The sequence below is a fragment of the Tachypleus tridentatus genome, chromosome 12, assembly GCF_004210375.1.
Source record: "Tachypleus tridentatus isolate NWPU-2018 chromosome 12, ASM421037v1, whole genome shotgun sequence".
NCBI classification, from domain to species: Eukaryota; Metazoa; Arthropoda; class Merostomata; order Xiphosura; family Limulidae; genus Tachypleus; species Tachypleus tridentatus.
This window is the reverse complement of record NC_134836.1, coordinates 29,006,223-29,023,209: the sequence shown is the minus strand read 5'-3', so window position 1 is coordinate 29,023,209 and position 16,987 is coordinate 29,006,223. Positions and strand designations below refer to the sequence as shown.

Here is a 16,987-nt window from a genome sequence, read left to right as displayed (position 1 = left end):
GAAAAACCCTTTGATGATCCTACTCCTTTAAGAAAACAAACTAAACAAAAATTATTTTATGACAATTATCCTGTATATCAGAAAAAAGCAAATAAAAACCCTTTCATGATAATACTCTTGTAAAATACAAGCATATAAAATCTCTTTGATAATAATACTCCTGACAATTGTACTCCTGTAAAAAAAGCATGCAAATAAACACTCTGTGACTATATCACTACTATAAAACAACCAAATAAATAAAACCCTTTGATGACAGTACTCCTGCAAGAAATCCAAGTGAATAAAAACCCTTTGATGACAGTACTCCTGTAAGAAAGAAAACCAAGTGAATAAAAACCCTTTGATGATAGTACTTCTGTAAGAAAGAAAACCAAGTGAATAAAAACCCTTTGATGATAGTACTCTTGTTAAAAAACAAGCAAAAAGATTCTTTAACAACAGTACTTCAGTTACAACAAACAATTAAAATCAACATGAATAATGTATGCCAGTAATAGTGTCCAAATAATAAATACACTGTATTCGGGCCATAATGAGTTAGCACATATTAATTAAGATTGTTATTAAAATATGAATTTTCAAACTTTTAATGAAAAATTTATCACATGTTGATGTATAACATTTCAAGAGCTTTATTACTGAAATTATAGCTCAAGTTATATATTCTATGTTCTTATAATATAATTAAATTAGTATATCATTACCCCATTCCTCAAAAAAATAGAAATTAAACCTTACCCATGACAGGGGACTTGATAATAATTTCAGGAATGTAATATGAAATCCAAGCACTGTGAGTGTAAACTGTATTTTCAGAGCTGTAATGGCACCACTGACTTTCCTAAATGGCCAATAATGTTTTTTATTTTTTAAATAAAATAAATTTTAAAATAAAGTAAATCAAGTTCTTAATACAGAATTATGTGATAACTATTTCCTTATACACTATTGTTAATCATACTAATACAGTGAAAGTAAAAAGTTCTCAATAACTTTATCTTATACTTTTGTTTTTTCAGGATAATCCTTTTAACCTTATCAAGAACAATATTAAAAATGTGTCATTTTATCACAAGAATGTCTTTGGTATTTCGCAGTGAAACCTCTTTAAGTAAAATAATTTAATATGGAAGACTGCCCACAAATTACTTCAACTTGTATTTCATGAACAGCCATCTCTAATTCCTCCTATAATGCTAACTATAATTCCATTAAACACAGGTAAATTGCAGCAAACATAAACTTAACAGTGAAGCCAAGTCATATGGAAGTTTTGTTACATTCATACATGATGGTTCAAGTAATTCTTAATATATCTTTGGCAAGTTAGACAAATAAACTGCACATGGTTTTTAATTATAATAAATATAATTGAAATTTCAAAATCTGAACTATGAGTATAATTTTCATGGTTTTAAGGGAACAAGAAAAAGTTGGTATTTCATTTGATCAGTCTGTTACGCCATCCAAGCAATATCCTCTTGCTAGTGGCATGGTAAAGCTATAATTTTCCTATATTGAAAATATATTTCTGACAGGTATTTCCCTCCACAAACAAAATTAGCTAGTCTTGTACAGTGCTGCCCTCTATACATATTGTTTTTTACATGTGCCGCAAGACTTCCACTCCCCTCAAATGGAATCGAAATATTCCAATATTTATCTCATGTAAATTATCTTGCATCACTCCTCCACCAACAGAAGCATGATATATGTGACACATGTGACTCCCTCTATATGCCTCTACTGAACTATCACTTTGAGGAAGGTATAAGCACTAGAGAAAAGTGAGAAGGAATAGTAGGAAGTGTAAGTGGAAGGACATATCTGTTGGAAATACATTTTCAACATAGGAAAATTATAACTTCTGTAATGGTACTTCCATTTGCTCAACTGTGAAATACTTTCCACTTGCACTGACACACCTTCATTAAAGAAAGAGGTATGGAAAAAGCTAAAAGGAAACCTACTTGATGGGAGAAACCTAATCCTTTTGCCAAAGAATGGATAAAAACCAAGAAAGGAGAAAGATCCTGAACAGAGAAAGACTGCCAGGGGCTAAAGGACAGGTGCCTGAGGTTCATGAAAAGGGAGGAAGACAAAGGAAAAGGTACTGGAGGGAAAGTTGTTATAATCGTGGAAACCATGGTTGTGATTGAGGTATGTGGGAAATACATCTACATGGGGAAAACCCTACTGTCCATAAAGCCACCAGAAAACACGAGGATCTAAAGACCACTCTGTCAAATATGTTTGGTTGGAGTGGGAGAAATGAGCTTCTAGAAGATTGAAAACACCTGAAACATGACATGCAATGAAATGAATGCAGTGCATGTCAATCTAATACAGTAGATCTACCATTTGAATAAAAAAATCTTTAAACCAGGTGCTTTTAGTGATTGATATGTGCAACCACTGTAGGATTGTGAGAATTAATCATCACCAGACATTGTCTGGTAAGAAGAAGAAAATTCAAAACCCAACAGACTATGAAAAGCTTGAGAAAATTGAAATTCAAAAATCTTTTGTCTACAAACCAATGACCTGATGACTGAACTATGCACCACAGCTCTGAAGAGGTATATCTGTGAAGACATGTAAGCCCAGATGATGAGGAGGAAGTATTCTTTAGTGTACAAACCTTGTCCAACCAGCAGATCATCTGTCAGAGTAGGAGGAGGGTTATGGGAACTTATAAGTGATAATGAGTAAGGTTTCATTGATTATGAAGAACCCAGTGAAGACATTACTTATGTTTATGACTGAGGAGAGCCAGTGACATCATTGAAAATCACATCTCCAAAAGTGATAGAGCATTGTAAGCAAAAAATGGGCAAGTTAAAAGGGCACAGCAAACTAATAGTTCTACAAAATAAAAATATATACGAGAAGGTTGGGCCTGATTAAGATGAATGTTGAAAATGACACCCAAATGGGTGATATATTGGATAGGTCAAAAAAAGAACTTCTCTTATTTGATTAACCAAATCATCCAAGCAGTAACTGGAATCAGCAAACCAGACCTGTTGCTCACCACCTTCATGCTCTGACCACCCAATAGAAAATATAGGGGGTGAAGGCAAGCCTGAAAGTTAGGGCATAAAATTGATAAACCATCCTGTTATGGACAAACTGAAGATACAGATGAGACTGTGGGGATATAGGAATGTAGAGACATCTATACGGGTCATTTGTGAGCCCAAAGAAAGCACCTACTACAGGGTGAGAAGTAATTTCATGGTAAAAACAAGGCAATTGAATGAAATGACTGAGGTGAGGCAAATCGATGACAGTCCCCAGTTTTCTTGGGAATAACAAAGAGTCTAGAATAAAAATCTAGTGAAGGATGTAGAACAGCTATGATGACTTGCTGAGATAGTAGTTCCTAAATCACCTCCAACTGACACTTGACACTGGCTGATCATGGAATGTCAAGGTAGAAAGAAGGAAACAGGTATAGGAGACACACAGGAGGTGGGGAAAAAATAGGATCACAAGTCATTCTGATAATACTTGAAGAATCCAATGATCTTTGATGATAGGACATCAGTGGAGAAGAAAATTGGCAAGCCAAGTTTCCACTGGACTGGAAACCACCAAGTAGTTACGGATATTATTGGTGATGTGACTTGTTGTTGAAGAAAAGGACAAAATGAGGCACTCCAAAAGGAAGGGATGAGTAAGAGTTGGGAATGGTGGAGAGGGAAAACAGTAAAAGACGCAACGTTGGGCTACAATTGGAACAAACTGATAGCATGGTTGGAAAAGGTAGCACTGATGTATTGATACAATTTCTGATTCCAAAAACTGAATAATCATGTCAAAGAAGTATTGCTGGAGAAATGGGGTCATACATAAATCCCAAAGATAAGATGATGGTAAACAGATGTGAGTTGAGATCACATCATGACCTATAAGATCCAAATAACAAAAAAAATAAGTGTGTAAAACTGAAGATGACAAATGAGACAACATGGAAGAAAGAAGGAAGAGGATATCCTCAGAAAGTCCTTTAGGATTTTGGTGGAGAGCCTCAGAGAGTAGATTGATGGCAGAAAGACACCATAAAAGAGATGTAAGAGATGCAACATTATATATCTGAGAAACAAAATCAAAGAAGACTGAATTAGACATAACTGACTCCTCAGGTGAGTAATGGGAAGACATGGCAAAAACGGGAGGTAGAAACAGATGATCCAAGTCCTTATCTCTCTGAACAGGCTCAGCTTATTTGGAAATAAATGGGGTGAGGTCTTGAGACAAAGGTTGATCCATGTAACTTTCAATATCATAGTGAATAAATGCACCTGGGGCCTGAGAAATATTACTTGTTGCAGATGTGACCTCCAAAGTGGAAACATAAACTTTGGAATTCATTATGAATAACAGTCAACCAATAATAAAAAAATGTAAGTAACAGTGCAAATGTAATAAACTGGGATTAAAATGAGTTTAAAAAAGTATTAAAAGAAACTAGAAGTAAAATAAATAAAAATTACTTTGTTAGTATGTTAAAGACAATGTGAAACTTTAAATAAAGAAAAAAGAACATGAGTACAAGTGTTACCAAAACGTGAAAGTGATAGTTTGACAGATGGGTTTAGAGAGAGAGTCACATGCAGTGTGTTAAGTGAATATGTGATGAGAAGGCATGTTGGAATCATTCAGTTTCAGTAGGGAAAGCAGAAGGCTTGTGGCAAGCATAAATAAAAAATTGCATGAAAATGGCAGCACAGGCCAAAAATAGTCAATCTGGTGAGAGGTGAGGAGTACCATATTAGAAGAGAATTTTAGGTTGTATTCAGAGAAATAATGAATAAAAGTCTAAAAGAGGTTATAATGGTGTTGTACATATCATTGGTTAGGCCACATTTGAAGTACTGTGTTCAATCTTTGGTTCTTTACCTTACAAAGGGCATTAAATTGTTGGAAAGTGTCCAAAGGAGGGTTACTACAATGATACCTAAGATGAAAAGGCTTTCATAAGAGGACAGGATTAAATCTCTGAACTTATTTCTTCTTGAAAATAAAAGAGTTAAAGGGATCCAAATGAAGTGTTTAAGACTCTTAATTCAATTGATGATGTTGATGCAACTTTTTTTAAATATTTAATAGTGAAATGATAAGACTAGAGAACACAAGTGTAAAAGTTGACAAGGTAGGAGTCATCTTTAATTAAAAAACTATCTCTTTAACAGAGGGATTGGCCTTTAGAACAAGTTGCTTTCAAATGTGGTAAGTTCATTTAATTTAATGGAGTTTAAGGGAAAACTGGATGCTTTTGAGTTTTTTTAGTGTTTAATGTAAATTAGGAAATGGAATAGCCAAAACAGACCTAAAAGTCCCTTGTTGTCCATTAACATTATGTTAACTTCTAGACACGTGCTACACTGGAAACACATGCTCAACCCTGAAAAGTTGATTCAATAGTTTACCAGAATATTAATCATTAAAAAAAAAAAGACATTTTTTTTGAAAATTTTTGTTCAAACAAGATAACTATGGAGAAAAGTAAAGATAACACATACTCTAACAAAAATAGTGCAGTTTAACACACTAGCATAAAATTTGTAATAAGTTGACTGATTGATTGATTTAGTGTTTTATGGCACGAAGCAGCTAGGCTATCTGTGCCAAATGTCCAGTGAAAAGGTAAAAATAAAGTAAATATAGTAAAATTCATAAAAGGAAATGAAGGTAAAAACAAAACAGCAATTAAAAATATAAATGACATAAAACCAATGTTGACATTCAGTCTACAATGTTAAGAGAGAAACTACAGCAATAGAAGTTATAAAGGACTTTCTGTAGCATAATGGTAATGATCATAACCCACCAGGAAGACTAACAGGTAAGTACAAGAACCACCATCAGTCACCTGAAGTTGGCCCTTCCAGTCCTGGTTCCGGGTTATGTGTCATTACAGCCACTATCAAAAAGTAAAGTAATAAAAGTATTAAAAGACATGTAGCAAAATTGTAATAATAACTCGCCAGGACGACTATCAGGTAGTTCAAACAGCAGCGTTAGTCACCTGAAATTGGCCTTTCCAGTCCTGGTGTCGGCCATTTTCTAATTTCAAATCAAACTAGAGAGATTATGACTCTTAAAAAGGAACTACAATAAAAAAGATTAAATTAAGAAATATAAAACACTTAAATGACATTAAAAAGATTAATGGCTGTTAAGAAACTAAAAACTTTATCAAGGTGGACAGAGTCACCGTCACCAATAACACTGTCTAATGTTATGGACAAACCTTGGGTCGGTTGGTTGGTTGATTTAGTGTTTTATGGCACAAAGCAGCTAGGCTATATGCGCCAAACATCCGTTAAAAAGGTAAAAATAAATTAAATGCAGTAAAATACATGAAAAGAAATTAAGGTAAAACAAAATAGCATTGAAAAATAGAAAAAGCATAAAATCAATGTTGACACTTGGTCTACAATGTTAAGAGAGAAAGCAGAGTAAGAGAAGTTGTAAAGTACTTACTCTAGCATAATGGTAATGATCATAACCCACCAGGAAGACTAACAGGTAAGTTCAAGAACCACCATCAGTCACCTGAAGTTGGTCTTTCCAATCCTGGTTCTGGATTATGTGTCATTATGGCCAGTACCAAAAGGTAAAGTAATAAAAGTGTTAAAAGACACACAGCAAAATTGTAATAACAACTCGCCAGGACGACTAACGGATAGTTCAAACAGCAGCGTTAGTCACCTGAAGTTGGCCTTTCCAGTCCTGGTGTCGAGTTATTTAATGTTCTGGCCATTTTCCAATTTCCAATTGAATTAGAGAGATTGAGACTCTTAAAGGGGAACCACAATTGAAAAGGTGTAATGAATAAATATCAATCACTTAAATGAGATTAAAAAGATTAATGGCCAGTAGAAAACTAAAAACTTTATCAAGGTGGACAGTGTCACCATCACCAATAACACTGTTCAATGTTACCGATAAACCTTGGGATAGAACATGTTTAAAATAGTGCCGTCGTTGAGAGTCGTAACGATGGCAAGAAAGTAAAATGTGGCTTACAGTGATTTGAGTGTTACACAAACTACACACTGATACAACAGTTCCAGATAAAACAAAACAATGAGTTAAAAAACTGTGACCAATGTGTAGTCTAGTTAGAAGAACTTCCTCCTTCCGAAACTTATGGAAGCTAGACAGCCAAAGCCCAGTATAAGGTTTTATTTGGAAAAGCTTGTTGTCGCGTTGCTCACTCTAAGTGGACTGCCAGCTGGGATGGAGCTGAGCCTTGAATACAGGACCATAGTCCATGTACAGAATAGGCACAGTGATGATAGTGCCAGAGCTGATAGATTTAGCTGCTGTGTCTGCAAGATCATTCCCATGAATACCAACATGGCCTGGTATCCACAAAAACTGAATAAAAGTAGATGTTAATGAGAAATGAGCCAGTCGGTTTTGAATATCAGCGAGAACAGGGTGTGAGCCAATGTGAAGCAATTCCAGGGCCAGTAGTGAGTCAGTATAAATAGTGCAATTGGAGTACTGCTTAGCTTCAATATGATCCAGGGCAAGAGATATGGCGTACAGTTCAGCAGTGAACACAGAAGCTGTAGAGAGGATTCTGCAACCACCGAACTGCAACAAACCATGGCAGAGCCCACAAAATTACCTGATTTGGAACCATCCGTATCAACTGGAATGGAAAGATTGTTTGAAAGATGTTCAGTAAATAAAAGATGGTACTTCCAGTTGGGAGTATCTGCCTTTCTCAGATGACTTAAAGAAAGGTCACATTTGGGGACTAATAAGCCATGGTGGGATGGGCTGACCAATGGATTCTGCAATTATCCAATGACAGACCCAATTCATCCAACTGTGCCTGGACGTGAAGGCCAAAAGGAGCAATGGCAGATCGTCTGTTCTGAAAAAGTATGGCCCACCAAGGAAGGAACACACATCCCCAGGTGGGATGCTTTGGTAAGGAGCAAAGTTTTGAAGAATAAAGTAAAGAGAGTTGCAAACTGCAAAGGTGCAGAGAAGGTTCATGAGATTCTATGTATAAGCTCTGAACTGGGAAAATGCAGAAAGCCCCAGTGCAGAGTCGAAGTCCTTGATGATGAATGGGGTCCAGCATCTTTAAGGCCGAGAGTTTGGCAGAGCCATAGACCATTCATCCATAGTCGAGTTTCGATCGAATAAGAGCACAATATATCTGTAATATAGAACATTAATCTGCTCCTCAACTGGTAGTAGAGAGGACGGACACGGAGGATGTTCAGTGCTCTTGTGCATTTGACCCGTGGCTGCTTTAAGTGTGGTATAAAGGTCAGCTTACAGTCAAAGATAAGCCCCAAGAACTTGGTCTCAGGGACCACTGGCAGCAAAACTTCACCAATACGGAGTTCAGGATGAGGGTGAATACCCTGTTGGTGGCAAAAGTGCATGCAAACGGTTTTAGAGAGAGAGAAATTGAAGTCATTCGCCGTGGTCCACTTCAGTACATGATTGAGGACAGTTTGTAGTTGCCGCTCAATATACCTCATATACAACGACTGACATGAGATGTGAAAGTTGTCGACATAGAGCTCGTTTGCAACAGTGAGAGGAAGTTGTTCAGTGATGGCATTAATCTTTATACTGAAATGTGTGACACTCAAAACACAGCCCTGAGGGACCCCAAGTTCCTGTAGAAAAGAATGGGAAAGTGTCGAACCCACACGAACTTGGAATCTCCTATCTATTAAAAATTTTTTAATAAACATGGGTAAATGGCCATGTAACCCATATGTATGGAGGTCTCGCAAAATACTATACCTCCATGTTATGTCATAAGCCTTCTCAATGCAAAGAATATTGATACAAGATGTTGTTGTTTGAGAAAGGCTTCTCTGATTGATATTTAAAATCGAATTAAGTGGTCCATGGTAGAGTGCTGTTGTCGGAATACACACTGGGTGGGCGAGAGGAGGTTGTATGATTCAAGAAACCAAACAAGAGAGCATTAACCATCCTCTCTAAGGTCTTACAGAGACAGCTTGTCAAAGCAATTGGACAGTAGTTTGAAGGAATCTTGGGATCTTTCCCAGGCTTAGAGAAAGATAAGATAATAGCCTGGCACCAAACATTAGGAAAAACATTCTCCTGCCAGATCCACTTAAAAATAATTAGAAGAATATTAAGAGAAGCAGGAGAGAGAGATAGTGCAACATGTCATAGTGTACATCATCTGGTCCAACAGATGTACTGTCAGACTGATGAAGGGCCATTTTCAGTTCCACCAGTGTAAAGGGACGATTATAGTCAAAGAGACAGTCAGTTCGAAAGGAAAGAGGTAAACGTTCTGCCCGAGTCTTGATGGCCAAGAAGGTGGAGGAACAAGCAGAAGTGCTAGATATCCGGCAAAAGCTTTCACCTAGAGTATCGGTGATGCTCTAGACATCAGCTACCTCTTGGCCATCAGAGAGCAAGTTCGAGAGAGGAACAGAACTGTAGTGCCCACTGACCTTTCGAACTCTCTCCCATATGACCTTGGAACTGGTGGTAGAAGATATGCTAATCGTGAACTTAATCCAAGATTCCTTCTGGCTTTATCGTCTTACCCACCTAGCATGTGCACAGGCCCATTGGAAAGCGATGCAGTTTGAAAGTATGGAACATCAACAGAAAGTATGCCAGGCCCGTTTTTGAGCCTTCCGTGTCAAACGAGGATATCGTGAAAAAGGTATCAAGATTTTAGGAATACACTGAGCAGCTGCTTGTATAATACAGTCAGCTACCACTGCCACACAGTCATCTATTGATGGCAACAATAGTCTGCCTGATCCAGCTTCCACCGAGGCACACGGGTAGGATGGCATCGACCACGACCAGTCTCTCTCAAAAGTATAGAAAAATGATCATTGCCTAGTGGATTATTGTCAACCCTCCATGAAAAATGGGAGAATAAAGAAGGGGAGCAAACCAAGAGATAAATAGTGGTAAAGGACTGACTAGGTGCATGAAAATAAGTGGAAGAACCAATATTTAAAAGAAAAGGTTGTGATCAGAGAGCATATGCTCTACAGAGCAACCCCTCCTATCAATAACAACACTTCCCCAGATGGGATGATGTCCATTAAAGTCCCCCAGGATTAGAAAGGGAGACAGCAACTGTTCAACAAGAGCATCTAGGTCTGATTGATCACATGTCTCTCCAAGTGACAGGTGGAGAGAACAAACAGTGATGGTATAACCCAAGGAAACACGGATGGCTACGGCCTCCAAGGGTGTGTTGAGTGACAAAGATAGGGTGGGCACATGCTGATCAACCAACAGTGCCACTCCTCCATGTACTTGTCCATCACACAGCCTGTCATTTCTGTACAAAGAAAACTGCCGAAAGGTGACTGTATCGCCAGGTTTCAGAAATGTTACATACAGGAAGGAAGAAAGCAATCAGTGTTTTGATGTCATCCAGATTAGAACGTAAACCTCGATAGTTCCATTGTATCAAGGTGGCTATTTTTAATGATGGGTAGATGAAGTGGCTGAAGAACTCTTCTGTTTACAACCACGTCTTTTTTCCTTGCTGTTCTTATTCAAAAGAAGTCTATCAACCTCCATTGATCCTGCTCTGGGTCAATTTGGCAGGTCCTTATTGTTGGAAAGGTATTCCAGTGACTGAGAATGTGAACGAATGATTGTTTTGCATCTTGGGGTGGGAGAAAAAGATGTATTGAAGAAATGCCTGTATTTGAAACCAAAGGATGTGGATCTTGAGGTTTGTTGGAATGTATGGGAGGAACAGAGATGGGTGTAGAAGTTAATTTATCAACCTTTTTAATCATGGAAGTCAAAAGGCTTTTCATTTGTTTTGAAAACGATTCTTTTGGAGGCACAGAGAGATCTGTCTGCACTCCCACTATAGTTGTGGAACGAAGTGCAGTAGCATATATCCGAGATGAAGTGGTGGACAGCAATTTCCGAGCCTCGGGATAACTAATGTTATGAGTCGTTTTCAAATGCTGCACCTCTTTTTCCTCCAACCATTTAGGGCAAGAACAAAAGTAGGAAGGGTGAGAACCATTGCAGTTGACACAATGGGGGTCTGTGTCACACTCATGGGCATCGTGGTCCTTGCCACCACAATGAGCACATGTCAGGGAACCACAACATGACGTCTTTGAGTGGCAGAAACTCTGACATCGGAAACATTGGAGAGGGTTTGGAATGTACGGCCATACTGTGCAATTTAGATAACCTGCCTTGATAGTGGCAGGTGCACGTGGTGATGTAAATGTCAAAACGAGGATATCTGTGGGCAGTGTAACTCCATCTTTGCGAGTGGAGATGCGCCTCACTGCAGAAACTTCTTGAGTGGAGAAACCAGCAAAGATGTTAGATTCAGGGATGTTCTTCAAATCCCTCTTAACAATAACCCCTCATGACAAATTCAAAGTAGCATGGGGTGTAGCCTCAATGGGTATATCCCTAATCACCTTTGAATGTAACAGGAGTTCACTGTGCTTAGATGTGGATGTTTCTACCAATGTCACCAGAGCCAGCAAGTCCCTCTAGTCCCTTCTGAATAAAAAAGGGGAACATTTGCCCTAAAGGTTTTTCTGAAAGAGAATGTAATATAAGAAAATGAGGTACGTGTGTTACAGATGTTGAAAATTGCTGCTCAGTCTTCAAGACGTGGTCGTTTACCTATTGACTATTTTTCACTATTTTATATAAATTTTTCATAAGAGGATCCATTGGAAAAAAAGAAAATTTTGGTACCCACTGACTCTACCTACCATGGAGCCCTACGAGGGGATGCACTACAGTGTCATGCAAGGACATTGCAGCAACGCCAGGGTTTCGTGAGCACTATACCCAAACACCAGCATCAGACACAATGTCCACAATACCCGTTGAGAACATCCAACACTGGTACTTGGTTGACTCTAGCTCAAGTGGACCAGCTGATTGACCCAAGGAGAGCCACCCAAAGGTCGCCCGTCTACAGGAATTCAAGGCCAAAGTGGTGTGTTAGGGTTGGACCCCTTAACCACTAGGATCCTCTCCTCCCCTTCACGGGTCGCCATGCATGGCAAACTGGTGGGTGGATGTTTAGATCCCAGAGGAGGTAACCAGAAAGAACAGAACCTTCCCTGGGACGTCCTCTCACCACGTACAGGAATCCACACCCAGGGGTGTAATAACTTAATAGAAAAGAACATTCAAACCTGAGAAAAGATAAAGTACATCAATTTTTCTTTAATTTTAATAATTTTTTCCAGGACTGTTAGCAATTTTATCAATAATAATTATGGGATGAAATTGCTCATTCTGTAATTAAAAGTCAAAAACATTTATTACAATAAAAAGTACTTTTTCAAAATAAGTTAAAAATTTTTTGTGTAAAGAAAAAACACTTACCTCCAACACAACACAAGGATAACTAAAGTTAAGCACAAGAAAGAAACACAAACAGCACAGCCAATTCCAGCAATCATTTCAAAGCCATCTAGAAGGTTTTCAGTTGCCTGAAAGTATGTTGAGATGACGACTACAATATTCAACATATACATAAAAATATCACATGTACAAAGCTTTTATACATTATAGCATCCTAAACACACTAATAAAACACTTTAAATACAAAATACACGACTTTAAGTAAAGTTGGTTAAGACCACAAATGATGCATGAATACAGTTACTTATGATATAGAAACTATATGAAGGAGATAACAAGTATTAAAGTACAAAAACAACTTGTTTTGTTTAATTCGTGTGTAAAAAAATTATAACATGAACAACGGGCTTTTAAAATTAATAAAGAATAAATAAAACAAAAACAATAAATGGAAAAAAAAGAAAATTTCAAGGCCACTTTTTTTTCACAGAATTATACAATTCTTACAGAAGGATTTTAAAACAACAGTTTTATAAAGGTTCATCATGTAAATTAAACACCTTCTAGCTACTAAAATATTTTGCAGTACTCTGTATTTATATAACAATATGGTTAGATCTTTCTTTTGATAACTTATATAACACAACAAAGTTTAAAGCATTAACAATCAATTGAAAAGAAGTTAACAAATAAATATATTCATACTTATTTTTAATAAATTCTATACTTACAGCCTCTGGAACTGAAGCCAGAAGCAAGGTGAAAGTTCCAGTTCGATCACAGATACAAACTACTTGCTTATCCACATAACTCTGATGACATCCGTCTATGAAATATTGGAATTTTCTGGAAAAAAATTTGTAAATCTAAATTATCAAATTAAAGAATAATTTATAAATGTTAATCTTTTTTGTCACTATAACAGTGTCCAGGAAAACTTTATAACCAAATAAAATAATAATTTATAAGCATTAATCTCTTTTGTCACTACAATCATGTCCAGGAAAACTTTATACCTGTCTGGCTTCCTCAAATGTAATTTCTTGGAGTTAATTATTAAAATACCTCAAAAGTAAACATAAAAAACTAAATAAACTAAAAACACTCAACTCCAACACAATACAAGAATAACTACAATTAGGCACATGAAAGAAATACAAGTAGTACAGCTAATCACATGAGAGCAATACAAACATCACAGCCTATTGCAGCAAATGTTTAAAAAGCCATGAAGTACAAAGCATATTAACCATTTTATCATTATGTCCTTTTTTTTACAACATAAACCAACCTTTCTTTTAGGTGAATGAAATAGGCAACTTTGACAGCCACATGCTACCATACTACAACATTTTCTGGTAATTCCACTTCTTCATCAGTATCAGAGTATTATGATATATCTTAATAGGATGTTGAGAAAACAAAAGGGAACTGAAGAAATAAAGGTTAATTTATATACTTACTCATGTGAATGATCAACACGCCCACAAGTTAAGAAATGGTGCGAGTCCTGGAATATAAATAAATATAGAAATTACTTGAAGAGTTTCATGAATTTGTTCAGTTAACCACAAACGAGTTTGTATAAAGCAAAGCCATATTCATTAGTAAAGTCACAAAAAAGGGACCTATGTTTTATGGTATATGCAGCTGACATATTAGACTGATCTAAACTCTGATGTGCAACAGATCTGCCATAAATTGTTGTAAAGTTGTAATGTTGTATAGTAACAAGTTAAATGAATATACAGGCTTAGAGCACTACCAAAAAAATAATTGGTTGAGCAAATATATAGGCTTAGAGCACTATAAAGAATATTATAAACAAACTGGTTGAGATCTAATAGAATAGAGCACTACCAAAGATGATGTGAAACACCAGGTGGAGTAAATGTATTAGGCATAGAACACCAATAAAGATGTTGTAAATGTTAGTTATGGAACACTAATAAAGACACTGTAAAATGATACTTTTGAGTAAATGTAATAGGTGTATAGCACTACTAAAGATGCTGTAATATTATAGGTTGAATGATTTTAGTATTTTCTTCTAAAGTTTAATGATTGATGTGATGTTGCTTCTTATACCTACACTCTACATCAGTAAAATAAAGATTCTGGTAAAGTACCATGTCCTAACATTTCTTACTGAAATTCAGCAAAATAAGATTTGCTAAATGTGTATACATACCAGAATGTGCTTGTTTGGTTCGAGGCTTAACTTAAGCCTAAGAGAACCAGCTTCTTGTCCAGTTAGATTCCTTCTTGATCTCATGGCCACACCTACAACTCGTGAAAACACTTGATGCACCTGATCATTCTCTCTATAACATGGAAAACAAAAATATCTCTAAGCAATTGAGATAATTTTAAGTTACAGAATAAATAAAACATACATAGGATGGAAACAAGGAGAAAGAGCTATTAAATGTTAATAAAATTGAAAGAAACATAAACCATATGCAAGCAAAGTTACAGTTGACAGAATGTATAAGTGTAGATAATTATCTGACAACTAGTTATAAGTAAATAATTAACTAAGGAAGTATGGGCATGCACTCTGAAAGTTAAATTAATAACACACAAAAGTACTGTAACTGATAAAAATAATAAGCATTTTGATGAACGTTAGAAAGCTAAGAATGTGAAAGCTTAGCAGAACAAATAAGAAACACATTTATTTGAATAAATAAGCAAAATAATTAATGTTTAGTTGATTACACAGGCAAGGAAATTAAGATATGGACTATTACAAAACCAAGAGGACAGATATTTGGAAGAATAAACAGAAAAAATAACAAAGAATTGGATAGAGAGTAGCATATATAGGTAAATAGAAGAAAATGTAATTAAAATTTGTTTGAGATGTCTAGCAGCCTAAGATGAAATAAAAACATCTTAACAAACACAGAAGTTCTATACATTATTTGATTTCTAAAATTACCTTGCTTTAACTTAATTACTTGACTATAAAATTTGCAAAAAATAATTAAAAAATTATATTAAACTTGATTTAGAAAATGGATGATACATTACACTCTCATACAGTAATCACATGTTCTTGTACAATGTTGAGTTGTTTTGAAGTTATGTGGAGAAATTATGGGACTGTTAATGAAAAACCTTTGCATAAAGAGGATGAATTTAAAAGTATTTGTCACACTAAAGCATAAAAGCAATTAATTTTCAAGTGAGAATAGCATTATAAAATGAATACATGTGCTTGTATTCATCAAACTTCCTTGGTGCAATATCTACTAGTAATTTCATGATTTGTAAGAGCTCTCAACTTTTATATTATTCCCTTAGATGTGATTTTTACTGATGGATAAATGATATTCTTCAGTTTTTGAGGAATGATCCAGAACACAACGAAAAAATTACAAATAAGTTATCTATATGCAAATTCCAACTATGAAGCAGCATATATTTTAACACAACTTGATATCTCTGTATCATTAACAGTCTCTACCTTTGAAACTGTCCAAATGGACCTATCATGCAATTATCAATAAAGAAGACAAATTAACATCTATGATGAGCTTCAGAAAGTGGTCCTTGTAAGTGTCATCAGTGTCTCATGCTGCACTTTCAGAAATCATCATCACAACTTTTTTACAATCTGCTTAAATGAGATTTTGAAGGTATGATAAATATGTTCATTTTTGGCCATGCATAAGCTGCTTCAAAATCTAAAATTACAGAGTCAGATTTTCTACAAAGATAGTTATCCGGGCCCACTAGTGAGTGTGCATGATTCAACTAAACTGGAACCATCACCTTTTGAGAAGATTTATTTAAGTCAGTTACAGTGTTGTTGCTTTTCCAGATCCCATTAAGCTTGGCTAGATTATATTTGATTTTCAGTTTCTGGTTAGAACCAGAAAAAATTAAATTTGTTTTGACTAACTCAACTTAACAAACTAGACTTGTGGATTTCCAGGGAATATTTGTTTAAGAATTACACACAAGACACAATTTACATGCACCAAACAAATAACATATGCATATATATATTGAGTGACAAATATAATGGTTTATCATATTACAATATTTTTACATACTCTGATAGTCAATCTGTTAGTGAAAACACCTCTAATTTAGATATAAGTTGTTCATAGTGTTATGCTTTCTTATATATGTAACTCCTAAGTGCACTATTTATATGTTACAGCACAGCATACATGAATATCACAATGTTATAACAGTTAACATATTTCTTTGGAAAAAAATACATCAACTACATACATATGGTATACAGTTAAGCTCAGTGTCATTCATCATCACATGGCCAACTGCTGAGTTAGAATATCATAATTTGACATGCACTAGTAGTTTACTTCTTGAAAGAGAAAATATTGATTACAATGTGAGTAGTAAGTGGTTTTGAACATGAAATCTGAGTAAGTTATTTCAGTATTCTTTTATAGACTGTTTAGAAAGATTATTCATGATGAGTACACTGGAATTGGCAGAAAAATCTATTGTAGATTAAACACAAGTGTAGAGGACAACATTTCAAAAGTCGTCCACCTTTCTTCTTTAAGTCATTACATGTAAGCTGTTCCAGGTTATTGTGGAGGATGAATTATGACTGGTTGGTTATCCCAAATTATGATTG

The 16,987-nt window shown here is 35.6% G+C and overlaps 1 protein-coding gene across 11 annotated transcripts in view; it reads right to left on the bottom strand.

Annotated features, from left to right (window-relative positions):
* The window catches only part of LOC143235440 (uncharacterized), a 203,066-nt gene that overhangs the window by 29,807 nt on the left and 156,272 nt on the right, over positions 1-16,987 (bottom strand). For all 11 annotated transcript variants that reach the window (XR_013019190.1, XM_076473605.1, XM_076473610.1 and 8 more), the window contains 5 exons: positions 14,558-14,690; positions 13,830-13,876; positions 13,098-13,212; positions 12,388-12,494; positions 742-844 (listed from right to left, as the gene is read on the bottom strand). Coding sequence is in view for 10 of the 11 variants with exons in the window: in XM_076473605.1 (XP_076329720.1) it covers positions 742-844; positions 12,388-12,494; positions 13,098-13,212; positions 13,830-13,876; positions 14,558-14,690 (505 nt within the window). In the remaining variant the exon portion in view is untranslated. The remainder of the gene's footprint in view (positions 1-741; positions 845-12,387; positions 12,495-13,097; positions 13,213-13,829; positions 13,877-14,557; positions 14,691-16,987) is intronic.